At 45.3% G+C, this 17,293-nt stretch overlaps 1 protein-coding gene across 13 annotated transcripts in view; it reads left to right on the top strand.

The window, feature by feature from the left end:
* The window catches only part of ST3GAL3 (ST3 beta-galactoside alpha-2,3-sialyltransferase 3), a 180,324-nt gene that overhangs the window by 155,771 nt on the left and 7,260 nt on the right, over positions 1-17,293 (top strand). For 11 of the 13 annotated variants that reach the window (XM_030278917.3, XM_072932793.1, XM_030278915.4 and 8 more), the window contains one exon: positions 7,940-8,086. In XM_030278917.3, coding sequence (XP_030134777.1) covers positions 7,940-8,086 — 147 coding nt within the window. Of the gene's footprint in view, positions 1-3,082; positions 3,218-7,939; positions 8,087-11,786; positions 12,756-17,293 lie in introns of those variants that run through there. The other 2 variants (XR_012057133.1, XM_072932796.1) reach the window with 2 other exon arrangements.

Below are 17,293 nucleotides of genomic sequence, written 5' to 3'. Positions count from 1 at the left end.
CTGAGGATCAGTAAGCAAAAGCATAGCAAGCAGTGTATCCAGATTTTCTCCTGGGAAATGGGGCTGGAGGCAGACGGGTGCCCCCGTGCTGCAGCGTGCTGTGCTGTGTTGGGCAGGCTGCACACTGGAGGATCAAGGCTGGGGATGCCTTCATCATCAAGGCCAACACAAAATCCTCATAAAGAGCAGTAATATTCCACTCTCCTTTGGTTCTGATGCCTAAATAAACTTCAGTGCTTCTCTTGCACACCACATATGGTAACAATGTGCTGCCAATTAACTTTGTAATTTGGGGGCTTTTCCAGCGAGGTTGAGCGGAGCTAGTAAAATAGTTTGGGGCTGATCTCAAAGCGTTTTTCCCAGGATTCAATAAAGGGTGAATGTAGTAACATCCTCTGCTTTGATAATATAATTTGGGCCAGATGATCCTGGAGTATAGTAATGGGGTAAAACTCAAGTGTGCATTTTGATTGCACTCGTGACAGTGGTAGCCAAAAGCCTCAGCAAGGAGCAAAACTCACACCCACAATGAATACTGATTTCTCACTGGGACTGACTGGTAAAACTTTTTAGAAGTTTTCTTCAGTCCTGCTGAAGTCTTAAGAGTAGGAGAGCTTTTCCATACTGTATGTGGACTTCTGCTTCATGGGTTAAGTTGATCATATAGAACAAACTTTGGGCTCCTAGCAATGTCTGGGGGAAAATAATTGTTGATGTGTGGGTGCAAGGTTGGCTTTATCACTAGCCAAATATGATTTTTGTTCAGGTGGAACTTCTTTTTTTACAGATCTTTGGCTTGAAATCAGACATCACTGGTATTGCAGTTGGTGGTTCAAGCTTGCAATATAGCACCCCTTACACTGCAGGCAATTTACTGGGGCACAAGAATGAGCATCAGCTCAGAGGTGTCACTGCTGGGTGCACAGACACCCCTAGGGATGGTCGCAGCTGTGCTGCCTTTGGCTGTGTAGTGAGTTGTCCTGTCCAGTCAGTAGCCCTCAAAGCCATGGGAGCAGTGTCCTTCTGGCTCCTCTGGGAGCCCTGAGCCTGGTGTCAGGCAGAAAGGAGAACACTTCAGGTGACACAAATTATCAGAGGTCTGAGGACTCCAGTGCAGACTGCAATGTTTGTTTCTCTCTCTGTGCTGGTGCTGTGCATCCATGGATTTGTTATGATTTAACCCAATGCTGTAAAGCCTTTTGTTTGTTCCTGTATTGGAAATGGTTGAATCTGTAAACTAAAAAGATAAAGCATCCTTCTTTGGACTTCACCCAGCCTCAGCACTAAGCTGGTGCAGGAGCCATGTGCAGGAGGTGTTACCAGGCTGATTCAGGCACCCAGCCATGGATTAGCACTTCTGCAGAGTGTTGACATCTCAGGGCTTAACCTCTGAAGCTGGAGCATTAGCACGTCCTGGCCACAGCTTCTTGTAGCACTTAGATGTTTTTTCCTGTGGGCAGGCAGCCTTTCTGGAGGTGCCAGTGGGGATCCTTTGTTCCTTAGGCAATTTTCAGCTCCCTTGTCTCATCGTCATGACCTTTTCTCTCATGAATTGCCCAGATGTCAGCAAACTTTGTCTCCTGGGCTGTTCTTACAGGACTGTGACTTTGTGAAGGCTGTATCTTGAAACCTGTTGGGTCTTTGTGGAGTAGAAGAGAGGTGGGGATGGCAGGAGCAGAACAGTGTTCCACTTAATCCTTTCCACTTATATGGTTCTCCCTTGTTTGCAACCTGATGGCATCTTCTAAGGCAGGTAGAGGGACAGGAAAGGGACCACTGCAGCTGCAGTCAGTTAAATGTAGAGACTTAGTGTCTGTAAAAGTAAACTTAAAAAAAACTATAAAGCTTTGGGTTTGCAAGGCAGCACATCTGCTTTGTGGGCTGGGCTGTTCCACCCATTGCCACTGCAGTGGGATCAGTCCATGAGTTGCTGGGGAAGGGATGCTCAGACAAACTGGTGCTGGGGAGCAGGTAAATGCTCCATACCAGCCCCCTCTTGGTACAAGCCCAGCCACCTGCTTCTGCTCATGAGAGATGCCAAGGAACTGAAGAGAGTTTTCTTCTCAGTGAAGAGCAGACCATGAACTCCCATTTAGCATGGGGTAAGTGTGTATGTGCTTATCACAGAGCAGGTAGAGCATACTAAAGTCATGCCTTTGCTTGCCTTCTGTTAAGTCCTTATGTCCTTTAGAAGTACCCCCTGCACTGCACAGGAATATGTTCTATGGAAAATGGTGAGTCAGAGCTTGTGCATCAGGTTAGATGGGGTCAAAAATACTTGGACTGGGCCTAGGTGTTGAGGAAGTCAGCAGGGAAGTGGCAGAAGGGAGCCTGCTGGGTTGTCCTGTCTTCAGCCACCAGCTGCTGGTCCTTCCCTTTGCTCAGCTGCAGACAGACAGTCCTGCAGGCTCTGTCCACTCACAGCCAGGGATAGCCAGGGAAGCTGAAGGAAGGGCACTGAGATGCTCTGCTGTGTCTTTTGAAGCCACTATTGCAGCTGTTTCTGGGCATGGGAGGTAGCTCTAGGAGCAGCAGTGTGCTCCTGTGACACTCCACAGAATGCCAGGCACTTGCCTGCTCACAATGAATGATACTAAATTGCTTTCTATGCTGTATTTCCACCTTTTCAGCTAAAGGAAACAAAGGGTAGGTTTGGGTTTGCTCCAATGCAAACATAAAGAAACAAAAGTGGTAGTTCACGTACGTTCACTATTATAGTTTTGTTCTGGATTTCTTTTGTTTTGAAAACTTCTTTGCTATTAGATGATCAGGTCTGTGACTGATAAAACTAAGGTAAGAATTTTTCCCAGGTAAGCAAATTTTTAGATTTTTTTTTCCTCAAATTATTTAATATAGTAGTCAAACCAATTTGAATATCCAGGTGCATTATTGTTTGTAGGGAGTATATTCTTCAGTAACACTTACCTTGTTATTGAAAAAGGTAACAATTCGAATAGTCTGAACAATCCAATAAGTCTTACCCTGAACTAAGTAAAATCCCATAAATAACTGGAATTCATTTAACATATTAAGGGAGTCAAATATTTCTAAAAACAGATTTACAGCAGTCATTTCCTTCCAGTCCAGCAGGCAGTGACACAGGAATGACCCGGGCATGGAATGAAAAGCAGCAAGAGCTTTTCACATGCACCAAGCAAAGAGCAGTTCCAGCCCTGGTTCAGTCACCAGCACTGGATCTTCAGCACAAGCCCACGAGGTAATGGTCAGCCTCAACTGAGACCAGAGAAATTCCAGTGTTCATTTCTGCTGACTGACTTCTTTCCTTATAGGAGTAGAAGTCAGTCTTTAAAGCCTCTTCAGGGGGCAGAATGGAAGATGAAACATCCGTGTCTTGAGGTGAAGCCTTTTGTCTTCCTGCTTGCAGCAGAGAACAGTGTAGGAGCAGTTAGGAGAACTTGTCCTATGTCTGTACTGCTAAAGGCATTTCTGGTCCCCTGACCTGATGGAGCAAACTGGCTGTGTTTGCACTGCACAGAGCTTGCTGTGGTGCCTGACACAGCACAAAAACAGAAATCTTTGCCTCTCCTGCCTTTACACTTTTCTCACCAGGATCCACCACGCATGTGCTCATCTTACCCCTGGAGGACAGGTACCCCTGGAAGAAGCATTGCTCCAGAGGCTCAGGCAGGCTTTGCCCACACTGCTGTGGTGATATGTCACTCACCACTGCTGTGTTTTCTGCTTCTGTTTGTCACATGGCCTTTCAGCATCATCCCTGTCTCATCTGTCAGTCTGCTGTGTTCTCTCAAATGGGACCAAGCAAAGGGCTGATCTCTGGGTACCATTATGTTGGATATTACATTTTCCATATGTTTGGTCTCAGACAAGCAGGCCAGGCTTGAAAATGTAGACTTTCAGTTCTAGACACATTATCCAGTGAGGTTGCTCTTGTGGTTGTTTATGGGTGCTGGAGGGGATGCTAAGCCTGGTACCTGCATGGGCCCCAGCCTGCACAGAAACCTTTGACACACAGCTTGCAAGGCCAAGCTCAACAATTGTGGCAGAGAATTGACAAGGGGAGAGGGCTGCCAATGATTTCTGGGCTTTGCCATTCCCAGCTCACTCTTCTTGCTGGGCACCAGTTCAGGTCAGAGACTCATCATGGCCACATCTGCAGCCGTGGTTGTGTTGGACCTTTCCAGGTCTAACCTGCACTGGGCAGTCTCTGTGTGGCTGGGAGGCATCCCAAGAGGCTCCTGCCTTGGCACTGGCTGCTGTGGGGCTGCAGCTCTTCAACCATTTGGTTGAAAGCAGCACTGGTTAATAATGCAGGAACACCCAAGCACACAGAGGGCCATTAGCAGGAAGACAGGCTTTGCACTGGTCTAACACTAGATTATTTTTCCTGAGGCAAGATGGTAGAATTTGGGGGATTTTGTCTTAGCAAAAGTCTCAAATAACAAGAGGCCTGCTCAGTTGTTTGAGAGAGTTTTATTTTCATAACACAGGAGGTGTGGTGGTTGATTTGGTATGTCTTTGGGGCACGGCACAAGGGTGTGTGTGGTGAGATAGCACTGACGCATTGTGCAGGGCATAGCAAGCCAGATTTGGCACAGCCATGTCCATGATGCCTAACTTCTTTTGGAGTCACTTGTCCCCCAGTTTGCCCCAAGGGTTGTATATGTTCCATTAGGTCCAGATTAGAGGTTAGCAGCTAATGAATTTATATGTACAATCAGGAGAGCTTGGAAGCTCTGTAGATGCAGCCAGGGAGTAGTTATAGCCACTTCCTCTCTAATAATGTGTCTCCTCTTATTTGCCACTTCTTTGCTAAGAGGAAAGGAGGGGAGAGCCCTTTCCCTTGGACCTGAGAGTGCTGCTCTGTTGCATTCTCTGCAGCACAGCCTGGGATATGTCCCAGATCCTACAAGGCATTGTCTTTCCCATGCCACAAGCTGGGCATGAGGCAGTGCTTTATTTTCAACGGGCGGCAGGAGTAGCAGAATCTCAGCAGGCTGCCATAGGAGAAGAGGACTCAGTTTCTGTAGCTTAAACCAAATGAAGACTAAAGTACTGTATTGACTTACTAATGACACTTAGTTAATAAACAATTATACCTTTTTTATAGTTTGGTTCAAGGCAGCTCCATTTTCTTCAAGACTGTCTAATTCCTCCGTTACTGTTTAATCCCTCTGATGGTTACTTCTTTTATAAAGAAGATAAGGACTTTGGAGCAAGTGCCCAGTTACATGTATGTGATCGGGGCACATGTGGGTGCACACACACTTTGCACCATGTTCTTCTTTTGGGCAGGTGCTGTTGTCTGCACCATTTATTATGGGTGGGTTCTGCAAGCACCCCTGTGCTGCCCTAATTGTTACTGCCCTCAGTGAATAGCAGGGGTGATCATTTTGACAGTATTTTCAAGAGGCACTTCTCTAGCCCACAGGATTCTGACTGCAGCAGTGAGATTGGGGCTGCATCTCACCACTGCAGGATGCAGAATTCTGCCTTCAAGGGAAGCTACATATCAAGCTACAGCTACTGAGGTGTTGGAGGGTGCTAACATCGATAAAGCATAATTAAGACACTATCATCAGATCAACAGTTTCCAGACGTGATTTTTAGGGTAATGCAAAACACTTTGCTAAGGACATCCTGTGAATTTCTGATAGTTATAGAGGCCAAATCAGATATATCTACTACAGTTCAAAAGGTTAGGAAGGTAGGTAGTCTCTGGTATTTCAATAATTTTTGAGAGCAGAGCAGGTGGTACTAAGATATTGGCATGTCAGGAACTACCGAAAAACAGAAGCAGATGAGAAAATTACCTCCTATCTATCCAAAAATATAATTGGATATATTATAGAAAGAATAAAGTCAGACAGATATTTGGCGACCAAACGAAAGTTCACTTTCGATTTCTGTCTACTGTTATTCTCCAAACAGAGTATGCCTGAAAGAAAGTTTGGCAGTCCTCCCGTAAGGTTGGGTAATGTGATTAATTCTCTGTGGTTTGCAAGACTCACATTAGAAAGTTAGCTCTTAAATGTTAAATTGGCCAGTGAAATTCCCTCCAGGCAAAGACCCCGTGTATCCCTTGAGCAGTACCGTGGGAATGGGCCCAGTGCAAGTGTGGGTGGTGTTAACACCATCATGCTCCCAATGACGACACAGTCTCAAGGATGTGACCATTTACTCACTGTGTTTTGGACGCTGTAACTACAGCTCTGCCGAGGGAAAGGGTTTTGTGGCACGTCCGCTTACCAGCTGATGCAATTCCAGTGACATACAAATGTCATCTTCTATGCAAAACATAAAGCAGAGAAATCAGAATTAATACTGTCATGTCTGGAAAGACAGGATGTTGTTGGATATTTTGAAATTTGGGGCAATGTTCTTATCCTTGCCTAATAAACTTTTTTCCATTTTTTTGAAACCCCTACTTGATATTTTTTGGCTACCAGTGAATTGACAGTTATAGAATAAACCAGTATTGTTTTTGTGAGTATCAATTGAAATTAAGCGGTGAGAACAAAATTGCTCTGCTGCTTTTTCCGACATCTAGAACTGGAACAGGAGGATGTAGGAAGATCTAGTCATTTCAGGTGTTCTCTGTTACTGTTGTGCAGCAAATATTTGAACTTAATGTCTCATTGATTTAGCCATAAGTAGTTTTTGCCTGTTTGTTTTCATATTAGAATAATTTCAGTGCACTGTAGGGGAGTTCGACATAGCACATGAGTTGTGCTCCCAGCTCTGCACATCTCAGCTGGGATATTGGTAGCATTCTTTGCTTGGAAAACATTTTCCTTCAGACTGGTCAGGCAATCAGAAGTGAGCAAGGTCATGTGCTGACAAAAACCAGCTCCTTTGAATGAGAAGCAAAAACTCAAAACATTGTTCCCAACCTTTTTGAACATGCAATAGTTTGCATTCAGGGTAAACCATTGTAAATGAAAAATATGAGAGTGCAGTTGCTTTCTACATCTCAGCTAAGAGCTGTCACCCTTGGTGACTGTCTGAGCATGTCCTCTGAATTTGTGATATTTCCTATACAGCCGGTGTTGGATACTCTACAAATGAAGATGTGGGTGGATTTCTCAGCCTCTCCCTAGCCCCTGGGGCAAAGTTGTCTCTGGATTTATCTGTCTAAAGGGGAGCTAGGAAAGTCAGCGAGCTAGGATTTTACACTGGGAACTTTGCTGTCCCAGCAGAACACAAGGAGGAGTTATAGCTGTACAGCACTGCTGTCACAGTGCCAGAGCCCAGTGAAATGGGAAGGGCTAAGGCTGGACATCAGTGCAAATTGCAGTTTAGGAGATGGGAAAGGACAGTTGTGGTGTGCCCTGGACGGTACCACCCATCTCTGACTGGCTTCCCACTGCTCCTTGTTTTCCCAGTGTGTGGTTCTGAGGGAATGGCACAGACTAGAGTGCCCCTTCACTGTCAAGGTGTTCCTGAGAAAGAAAGAGATCTTGGAACACACTGCCTGGTCTCCTCCCCATCTCCCAGAGGTGTTTAACAACCTTAAACTGCATTGGCTGTTAGTGAAATAAGGTGTTTGTGTTGTTTCTTACTTTTGCTCCTGTATGGTGACCTGTTTGGGATAAGTATTTTACCTTAGCCTAGCTGGAAGCCAGTAATGTGCATTAACATTGGAATCCACTGTCTACATCTGTTTTAATTTCAGAAAGCTAATGTATCCACTGTGATTCATCCTCCAGCTTGTCTGCTGCCCTGTTCTCAGGACAGCAAAGCTGTGGAAGGGGAATCTGACCATTTGCATTAATTTATTTACAAGCTGGGAGGCTATCAACCCTGCAAGCTGGCAGGTTGAATATAGCCAAATACCACATTCCTGATTTTCTGCTTAGTAGCAGCAGTGCCCCCATGAGCAGAGGCAATAAGAGGAAATTTTTGATTATAAAAATGGCAACCTGCTAATGACTTCCATTCCTGCTTTCTCTCCTCTCAGAACATCCCCACCTTGGGAAGCGTAGCAATAACCATGGCGCTGCACAACTGTGATGAGGTGGCGGTAGCTGGCTTTGGCTACGACATGAGTTCACCCAATGCACCCCTGCACTACTATGAGAACATCAAGATGTCTGCCATCAAAGAGGTAGGGAGCTCCTGCCAAGCACATCCTCCTCCCAAGCCCACTGGCCACCTCGACTCCAGAGCCTGTTCGTGATGTCAACTCACAGCTGTCCTGTGTGGATCAAAACACAGCTCCACTCATGCACTTGCTTGTAAAATTCTAGACATTCTCCCAGGCTCAATGTATGTTAAAAATGGTTATTACTGCTGGGAAAGGTTCTCTGGAATGTGTATATAATGTAATTTCTTCTTTGAGTGGCAGAGAAAGGATTCACATAAATGTTAACTCAAGAAGTGTGAAAGGGAGCAGTTCTGCTCTGGGGTTGAAAAGATGTGCCCTCTCCTGCTTTTTGATCCATTGGATTGCTGTCTAATCCATAGGCTTCTTTTGTGAGCTGATCACCTCCTCAGGCTCTGGGAAGCATGGGGAGGTGAGATCAGCCTGTGTACCTGAGCTCTCAGCTGACTGTTCAGCAGCACCTCGCTGGTGCAAACACCACTGGGCTCTGTGGACACTGCTCTGTAAAGACAGATCCACATTAAATACGTTTTCTGCTACTATCACAGTGAGACAAACAGCATTTTTGGAGGAACAAAAGCTCTCATACTGGTATAATGCAGCAGTATAGATACCATCTGGTCCGTCCATTTCTCTGTCCATTTCCTGCACCAAACTAGAGTAAACTTGGACACTGGTCAAAGCTTCTATAGTGGGAAGGTTTGCTGCTTTTATGGGAGAGCTCCTTTTTTCCCAGCACAGATGTGACCCAGGTCTTTCTAAGATTGCTTCTCCCTCTTCACTGGGTGGGGAAACTTGCTCTATCCTACTCCACACTGTGAAAAGTTGTATTGTTCATGGACAGTAGCTGTCTCCTGGCACCTGGCATTTGTTCACCTCAAGGACTTTACCACTGATTCAGACCAGGAGGGAAGCTGGGAAGTTGTGTTTTTCCAAATCACAAGACTGTACGTGTCTTAGTACTCTCACAGGCTGCAGGCTGCATGACCCTAGGCAGACTGAGAGGAATTATAAATCAGTGATTAGTCAGCTTGAGAAATGAGTGTCTAATTATCAGAGTAATGAGACTTTGAAGCATGAAGCTCTCAGCAGAGGCTAAGGGAACAGAGTTTAGGAAAAGGCTGTGAGGAGGTCCTCAACACCCAAGGGATTTGACATTGTGGTCCTGAGGTACCTTCTGGGTCTGTGGAGGTGGCAAGAGAATCTGCTTAGCTCAGTGGAGTAACCATGTATTTAATTAGTCCTTGCTGGGAAAATGAGTGCCTGCCTGTTTGAGGATTTAAGGGGTATGTCCAAAGAAGTGAATTGAATTGAGGTGATGTCTGGCTTATGAAATCCCTGAATGGAAAATAGCTAAGGAATATAACTTTTGCAGTAGTAGAGGAGGTATCACCATCTGATTATAACCATTTCCAGAGACAGCACCCTGGGCTCCCCAGGCCCAGGTCTGAGGCAGTACAGCTGGTCCCTTACTCTTTCAGCAAAGAGATGGCTAGGCCAGAGTGAAAATGGCTACAGATGCCTGAATCCAGCAGTGAGTACAGAGACTCTTCAAGGGAGTTTCAGGAAAAGCTTTTGGTGTCACTGTTTTCAGTGAATCAGCTGCCTTTGGTGGAGAATCACTCCTGCCCAGTTGCTCCTCCTGTCTCATAAGGATGTCAGTCCCACAGTCAGGTTTCAGCCATGGGGACACCCACAGCAGGTGTCCTGGCCAGGCTTGTTTTACAGCCCAGTATGTGTCTCTGTCCTCAAGGACACCACTGGAGCTGACAAGAATGAAGTCTTCTTGCTCTTCATCCTTACACAAATCAATAGGAAAATTTGGCAAAAAGAGTTGGATAACAGAGTCTCTGGTTGAAGTTGCAGGTCCACATCACTTGGATCTCTGATTTCGGAGGCCAGCACCCTAAATGTGATCCAAGGCCACTGGAAGGCTGGGGGAGGTCACAGGAATAGATGTTGCGTGGCACAGGACAGTTAGATGAGGATGAAACCAGTGAAGTCTCCTAGAGAGAGCAGCTGGTGCCTGATTTGCCAGGCCTCTGCTCTCTGGAAGCCATCAATCATCGTGTCCAGCATGTTCTGTACAGAGGTGAGGGAGTGTTGAAAGGTTCTGGTGAAGCCTCAGTAATTCAGATGTCAGTGGATTTGTTTCTGCAGCTGGGGCTGTGTTGAAAGCTCTGCAGCCCTGTGGAGCTGGTTCTAGTAGGAAGGTTCCTGTTCCACTTGAAGGCTGGTTACCTGATATATGTCTGCCCATCTAATCCTCACATCCTCACCCATGGGCTCCTCTTACATTTCACTGCCCTGGTACAAGAAAAGCCATCTGTTCCCAAGTATCAATAATTAATGCTCTTCCTGCCTCTGCCCCTCCCAATATGACAAATTGTTTGTGATATTGTGGAATGTGAAGAGCAAAGAGTGGATCACATTTCTTTCTCTCCTATTTAATATTAATGGTAGCTGGTAATTGTTACTCATCTGAGGGTGAAGTTGAAAGGTGAAGGGCATAATAGCTGTGATGTGTCTTCTGCAGTTGCCTTCAAAGAATGCAGAAATAGAGATTTGCCTCACTCTAGACTGAAAGCACCTGCTTGATGGAAGACTTGCATGCAGCTTGCAAATTGGGAGGCTGGCCTGCATTGGCACCTTGTGTCAAACCTTGCCCTTGTTATTAGGGAAAGAAAACTGACCCAGAGCCAAGCTCCATCAAGGATTTGTCTGTTCCATCTGCACTGACACTCAAAGGTCCAAGAGCATCCACAGGATTTTTCTCAGTGTTACTTTGGACCTCTGGGATTGTGTCCAGGCCTGGTTCTTCCTGGCCCTCCTCTACATTTCAGCCTCTAAAGGAGCCACTAAAGCAGGCTATACCTTGAAGTTATGCAAGTATCATCTTTGTCCTCTGCATGGGTCCTGCAGACCCATGGAGGCTGGAGTGTTCATTCCTGGGCAGGGGAATGGAACAGATTTATATAGCTTAATTTGCTTAATATAGCATCATCACAGTACTGAAATAATTGCAATGGGATACAACTGTTCCACCACAATGAACATCCCAGGTAGGAACCCCTGCCAGGGGGTTTCACCAGGCTTTGGTGGGGCAGAACCTCTATTTCTGAAGTTCAAATCTCTTCAATGACTGCCAAGCCCCTCCAGCCTGAATGTCTGAAAATTTTCAGTGTTTAAGCTTAGAGAGCAGCTGCAGGGAAGCACTCCAGCTCCACCCTGAAAACATCACTGTCTTTACAGAGGAAATGTAAACACCAGCAGTGTCCTGGGCCTGGAGATGCCACGCATGTGTGTGTGGATTGTGGGAGCATGTTGGGAAATATCCTTCTAGCCCCTTCCCTTGCCTGGTATCTGCAGGGGAAATGAGCCTGCTGGTGAGCAGGAGTCCTCTCAGCAAGGTGTGTCACTGATTTACACTTGAGGCTGCTTAACATCTCTCTGGACACCCTTGAAACTCTGTGAGTCACCTCCAAGGAATTTATTCTGATTATATAAAAAAAGCCAGCAAAATGCACTCACTTGCTCACAGCTGGGTGGAGATACCTCTCCATGCCAAGACTGAGGTGATAAAATCTCTGTGGAAATGAATCTGATTTTTCCTGTTGCTCTGTGGCACTGGCAGCTGAATTTCCAAAAGGAGAAACAGGCATACCCAGTCAATAGTTTATCTCAGCCTATGCTTTTCCCACAGGAGTAAAAGCTCTCAAGGTCCAAGATTGTGCTGCTACTGCTACCATAGAAGCCAGCTGCCTGCACTGAGTCTTCTAGGATCTCCAACTCCTAGGGCTGAGCAGGCATCTCCTGCCCCAGAAGAAAAGGCTCTGCAAGGAGGGAGATGCACTGGAGTTTGATCATTATTAGCAGTCAAGAAGTGTATGGTCTTGGGACTCTGTTCAGTAGTATGGCTGCAAACATGTATGGATTTTCCTGTATCTGGGAATGCTTGTCAGAGTTAATTTCTCCGGTTTAGTACTGTATAGCTTCTTTACCCTCTCTCCTGGATAGCTCAGTGTACTCTGGCCAGGGTATGTTCAGTCAGAGCTGGTGGAAGAGACTGTTCCTCAGTGTGCTCTGGAGAGCTGGAAGCACACTGGGGTGGTGCTTTCAGTTTCAGGTGTGAGCTGGAAGATCAATGCAATTGAAACTCTACCTCAAGGCCAGTTCTTCTGTCCAGCACCTTCTCCCCTGCTCTCTCAACTGCTCCCCATCATGGCTGGTGTGCAGACTGCTGGCCTGCACTTCAGCAGGAGATTTTTGGGTGGTGTCAAGACAAACTTTGTCTTCTGATCTTTTACTGGGACTCCTCTGCCCAATAGACCCAGTGCTGCTGTATAAACTCTTATATGAGTGAGTTTTTAGCTCCTATCCCATCTCTTTGTTTTAGCTTACAAAATGCATAATGTCCAAGTGTGTCATCTCTGTTCAGTTACTATTTTCCCTATTCCAAATAACGTTGCAACAGATTTGTCCCTCGCCTGCTTCCACGAATGCTGTACAAAAAATTGAGTCTTTGCCAAGGTGTCTGCTCACTTGTTTCTGTTTTCATGGCAATTAATCTATCGGAGCTGGATTTTCATATACTTTATTGTATTTTTATGTCTTGCTCAGGTCCTGTAATGCTTCCTGTCCAAGCACTCCATAAAAATGTATTTTTATCACAGGTCACTGTCTTCTATTAATGTAGAAGTGTCAGACGCACTGGGAACATAGTGAAGGAAACGTGGAAATGGTGGCAAGGAAAAAGAATAATTTTAAAATAGAGTGAAATAGAAATTATTTAAGGATGGGAAAGTGACTGTTTAGAATAGTAAAAACAGATCCATAAGGAGCTTATGAAACAGAAAGAGCAAGGGGCTGTGCTAAATCATGGGAACGAAGCACAGGACAGGCTCCCAGCATCCCTCCTCCATGTGCTCTGCCCCAGCACACAGTCTTCCCAAGCCTCATGATCCTGAGGTGAGCTTCTATCCCCCAGTCATTTCTTGCAGGGGCAAGAATGTGAGCAAGGAGTTACCTCAGGAGCCACACAGGGAACATCCTGGGCTGTCTTCTCAGCAGCTGGCTGCAGACTGCCTCACGCACTTATGAGTGGTAAAAAGGGCAATTCATGGTTAAAAGCCACCCTTGCTCATCCAGAGCCTGTCTGCAGTATGCGTGTCCCAGTGGAGCTGCTGGCGGGTCTCCTTTTTACTGGAGAGGCAGGTCAAGCACCAGCATCGCTGTTGGAGGTGTCAACTCCTTTGATACAGCTGTGCCCAGCACCTCAGTGACTCGTGTCCTGACCTGAGGGGGAGGTGGTGTGGCAGCCTTTGATGGCTTCTTTCTGATCACTGGCCCCTTCCCCAGCAGGTCTTTGTGGGATGCTGAGGACACCATCTTGTAACACTTCTCATTCAGCCTGTGTAAGGGCTGTCACAAGGGCCAGGGGAGGTGGCCTGCAGCATGCAGTGACACACAGCTTTGTCTCTGTCTCTCCCTGACAGCAGCTACCTCTCAGAATAATCCGCAAACATCGAGTTTGGAGTCTTGAACCACAAAGGCACAAACAATAGTGCTTTATCATCATCTGGGCTCTCTCTGTGAAGCCGCCTTTTGCATTTTAAATCAACACAAGTTGCTTGGGAGGGGGTGGTAGGGCTGCTTCAGGCTTCCAAGTACCTTAAAGTTTGTGGTAGCCAACAAGAAGAACAAAACTCCTTTGAAAGCCGGGCAGATGTCTGGCGTGGTGATTTATAGACTGAAAACATGGCTATTGGAGCCTGGCTGATGAATTGTGATTGCAGTACAAGGAGTGGTGCAGACTGAAATGGAGGTCAGCTTTTGAGGGGGAGGTTAGGGGCTGGGGCAGGGGCACCTCTGAAAGGGCAGTGCTTTTTCTTGGGGCCGGCAGTGATGACTGATGAAGTTTATACATTTTTGTCTTTGTTTAAAAGCCACCTGTTTGACAGCGTTGGGGCTGAGAAAAGGCCTCACATGCTGTTCCTGTGCATAAGGACTGTGTGTCTGTATAACAGAAATCTGGACAAGAGTGTTGGAATAGCAGCTCTGACCAGAGCACAGGTATTGCATCGTTCAGGACAGAAGTACTGTGACACTCAGGGTGTCACTGTGCACTAAGAACAGCAAGGAAGGTACAGCTGTAGAGTGGACAAAAACAGAACTGGGGTTTGGACAAGATCTCTGTAGAGAAGGCAGTAAAATATCTACAGAGGTGGGTTAGAGCCCAGCCGCTGACCTCAGCATTGAACAAAGATTTCTGTGGGTGCTGGGTGCCCCCAGAAATGGCTCTGTGATGGATGTATGGAAGGATTGTGAAAAGGAGAGGAATACCTGTGCCAGGTATTCCCAGACACAGTGGCTGGCACAGCTCTTCTCACCAGCTAGGAGAGCACAAGAAGAGCTGTGGGCCTTTCACAGCTGTTTTTAGCATGTATGAAGACCTTGCAGAGGGGCATTTTAGGAAATAGCTTTGATCAAGTGCCTTCATGGTTAAATTAAATGGAAAGTCAGCAGAAGGGATGCTATAACTCAGATTTTGCTCCTAAAAGCAGGGAGCTTGATAAGCAGGGCTGTATATAGACTCAGCAGTGGTGGCGGGGTGCTCAGTGGAATTGGGTCATGCATGCAGACTCTGACCTCTGAATTTAGGCCTAGCCTTGGAGAATGGGCTAATAAAAGCAGATTTGCTGAAGACTTCATGGACTCTTTGTAGACTTGAAGTCTTGTTTGTGGAAATACAGTAATTATCTGTGATTCCTATTTGCAGCAAGGGGAAAACTGGCAGAAAAAGGCTGTAAGTATAATTTCATAAAGAATTGCTTCAAAGTGGTGCGAGAAGTAATAGAGGAGTGAGGGAGAGCATCAAAAGACTTCACTCCTGATGGCTGGAAGGGACAGAGATAAAGTAGAAACTGGCAAAAGTCAAGTTCAATTAGATGCTGCAAAGGAAAATTAGAAAATACTGAACAGTGTCACTGATAAACAATTAATAAGGAAGCAAGGAAAGAATTATCAGGACTGACATCCAGGGAGGTGAAGGAAGCAGAAGGATTAAAGTAGGAACCACATGAATATATATATGTTACCTCTATCAGAATGATATGATGAATGTGAGGTAAAGGGTCACTTATGGTGAGAAGTTCACAGAAAATGAAAATTACTGGGTCTGCACTGAAAGGCAAAAGCTCTTGAAACTAATGCAGTAGGTGTGAGAGCCCAAGAGATCTCTCTTCCACTTTGAGCCAGTTAAGCTGCAAGTCCAGAGGAAAAGGTCCACAATAAATCTGTCAAGTTCCACAGGATTAGATTGTAGTGGATATAATACATATTTTTTCCTTTTTTTTTTTTTTTTTTTTTTGGTGGTGGGAGTGGGTATGGGAGCAAGTCAAGGAAAATAATCCTGTCAAATTCAGAACTCTTAAACCAACCTCAGAGGTACTATTCAGAACTTCAGAGCAGAGTTTAAATGAGAGAATAAATAAATCCTGAAAGCAAACACAACATGGATTTACCAAAGGCAGGCTACAAAAACTAATTTAATATCTTTATTTGATTAAAAAGAAAATCATTCTTGGGACAGAGGAAGTGTAGCAATCCAGCCTGTCAGAAGTTCAGTGTGCAATCCTCTGCCTTGTGAGATATTATTATTAGTTAAGCTTCAGAAGCCAGTGTTTGGTGCAACACCTGTACATGAATAGTCTCTCTAAGAGAGAACACAAAAAGCAGCACTGAATGGACAGCTGGGAGTTCCTCTGCAGGAGGTCATGTTTAGTGTTTGCTTTAATGATTTTTGGCACAGAAGGCAATGGTGTGCAAGTGGAATTTGTGATGAGACAAAACCAGGTGTGGTCAATACAAGGGAGGATCAAAATACCATCCAGGAAGGCCATGAGCACCTTGAGAACATAAGTGAATTGGATGACATGAAACCTAAGAGTATGAATGGAAGGTCATGCTATTTGGGGCAATAACAGACATTTTGACTCTAATATGGGATAACATTATTTGGCAATGGCAGAGGAGGAAAGTGCTTAGATAGGTACAAATAAATCACAGAATAATTCAGGCTGCCAGAGTGTTACTGGGGGAAAAAAGACAAATAGAGCTCTGGAAAGACTAGAGGAAAGGAGTTCTTGTCAAGCAAGGGAATTGCCTCTGAGACACTGGTGAGCCTTTTTTTCTAGCTCACGAGAAGTAAATCTGGAGTAAATAGGGGCAGAGGGAACTCCTATAATTTTGTGAGATTTCCCAGTTTTCATGGTGTTAAAGAACAGTTTGTTTTGGTAGAAGAAAGACGTTGCTTGTTTAACTTGGTGAAATGAAGACTGGAAAGAAATACAGTTTCTCTGTGTGCGTGTGTGTGTTAAGAGTAAGCAGGAGCAAAAACAGCTGTTTAAAATTTAAAGTTGATATAAGAATGACTGGGCATAAAGGAACTGTGAGTAAATCCCCTAAAAAAAAGAAGATGAGGGTGCCCAGCCATCCCTTTTGTTTCAGTATGTGTGAATCCCAAGCAGTTTCAAGCAGAGTGGGACAGTCTGATGATGAAAATTATGCAGCTCTAGAGACAAGGCAGTGAAGGTTAAAGACAAAGATAAATTAGCACTGGTGGAGACTGGAAACCCACGGTTGCCAGTGAAGTAGCACTTCTTGCTCCGCTCTGGTTTCTCTGCAGGTTTTTGTGGAGAAGTGCTGCTGACGTGCAGAAATACAGAGGATGTAACAGAACTGAGAAAACTCCTTCTGTACAACTTGCTGTTTTTCTTGAATGCATTCCTCATTGACTCACTCTCCTTAATTTAGTGTTCCTGTATTTAAATTGCAGTATGCTTGATAAGACTAATGTTGTCTGAAGCTGAGGCATTCCTCGACTGTAATTGATTACAGACAGGGAACTTACCTTCCTCCTGGGTTTGTCTCTGAAATATTTGCTTAGGCTTAAAATATTCTACTTGGCTTTTCTTGAAGCGACAGATGATGTTTTGTGCTGCTTTGTGGAATTGTCAAGATAAAAAGGATAGGTGGTCTGGGGCTGCTGCATTTGCATAACCCTGAAAGGTGGCTTTAGCTGATGATAAATTCTCATCTAATAACTGTGACCAAGCACTCAGAGCCACTGCCACCTCCCTGGGATAAACAGCCATAACAGTGCTGTCAGAGTAACTCTGTGCTCTCTGCTTTGCTCTCCACTGGAAAAAG

Source organism: Taeniopygia guttata, chromosome 8, assembly GCF_048771995.1.
Source record: "Taeniopygia guttata chromosome 8, bTaeGut7.mat, whole genome shotgun sequence".
NCBI lineage: Eukaryota > Metazoa > Chordata > Aves > Passeriformes > Estrildidae > Taeniopygia > Taeniopygia guttata.
Note: the sequence above shows the minus strand (reverse complement) of the source record. Positions and strands in the feature narration are given on the sequence as shown.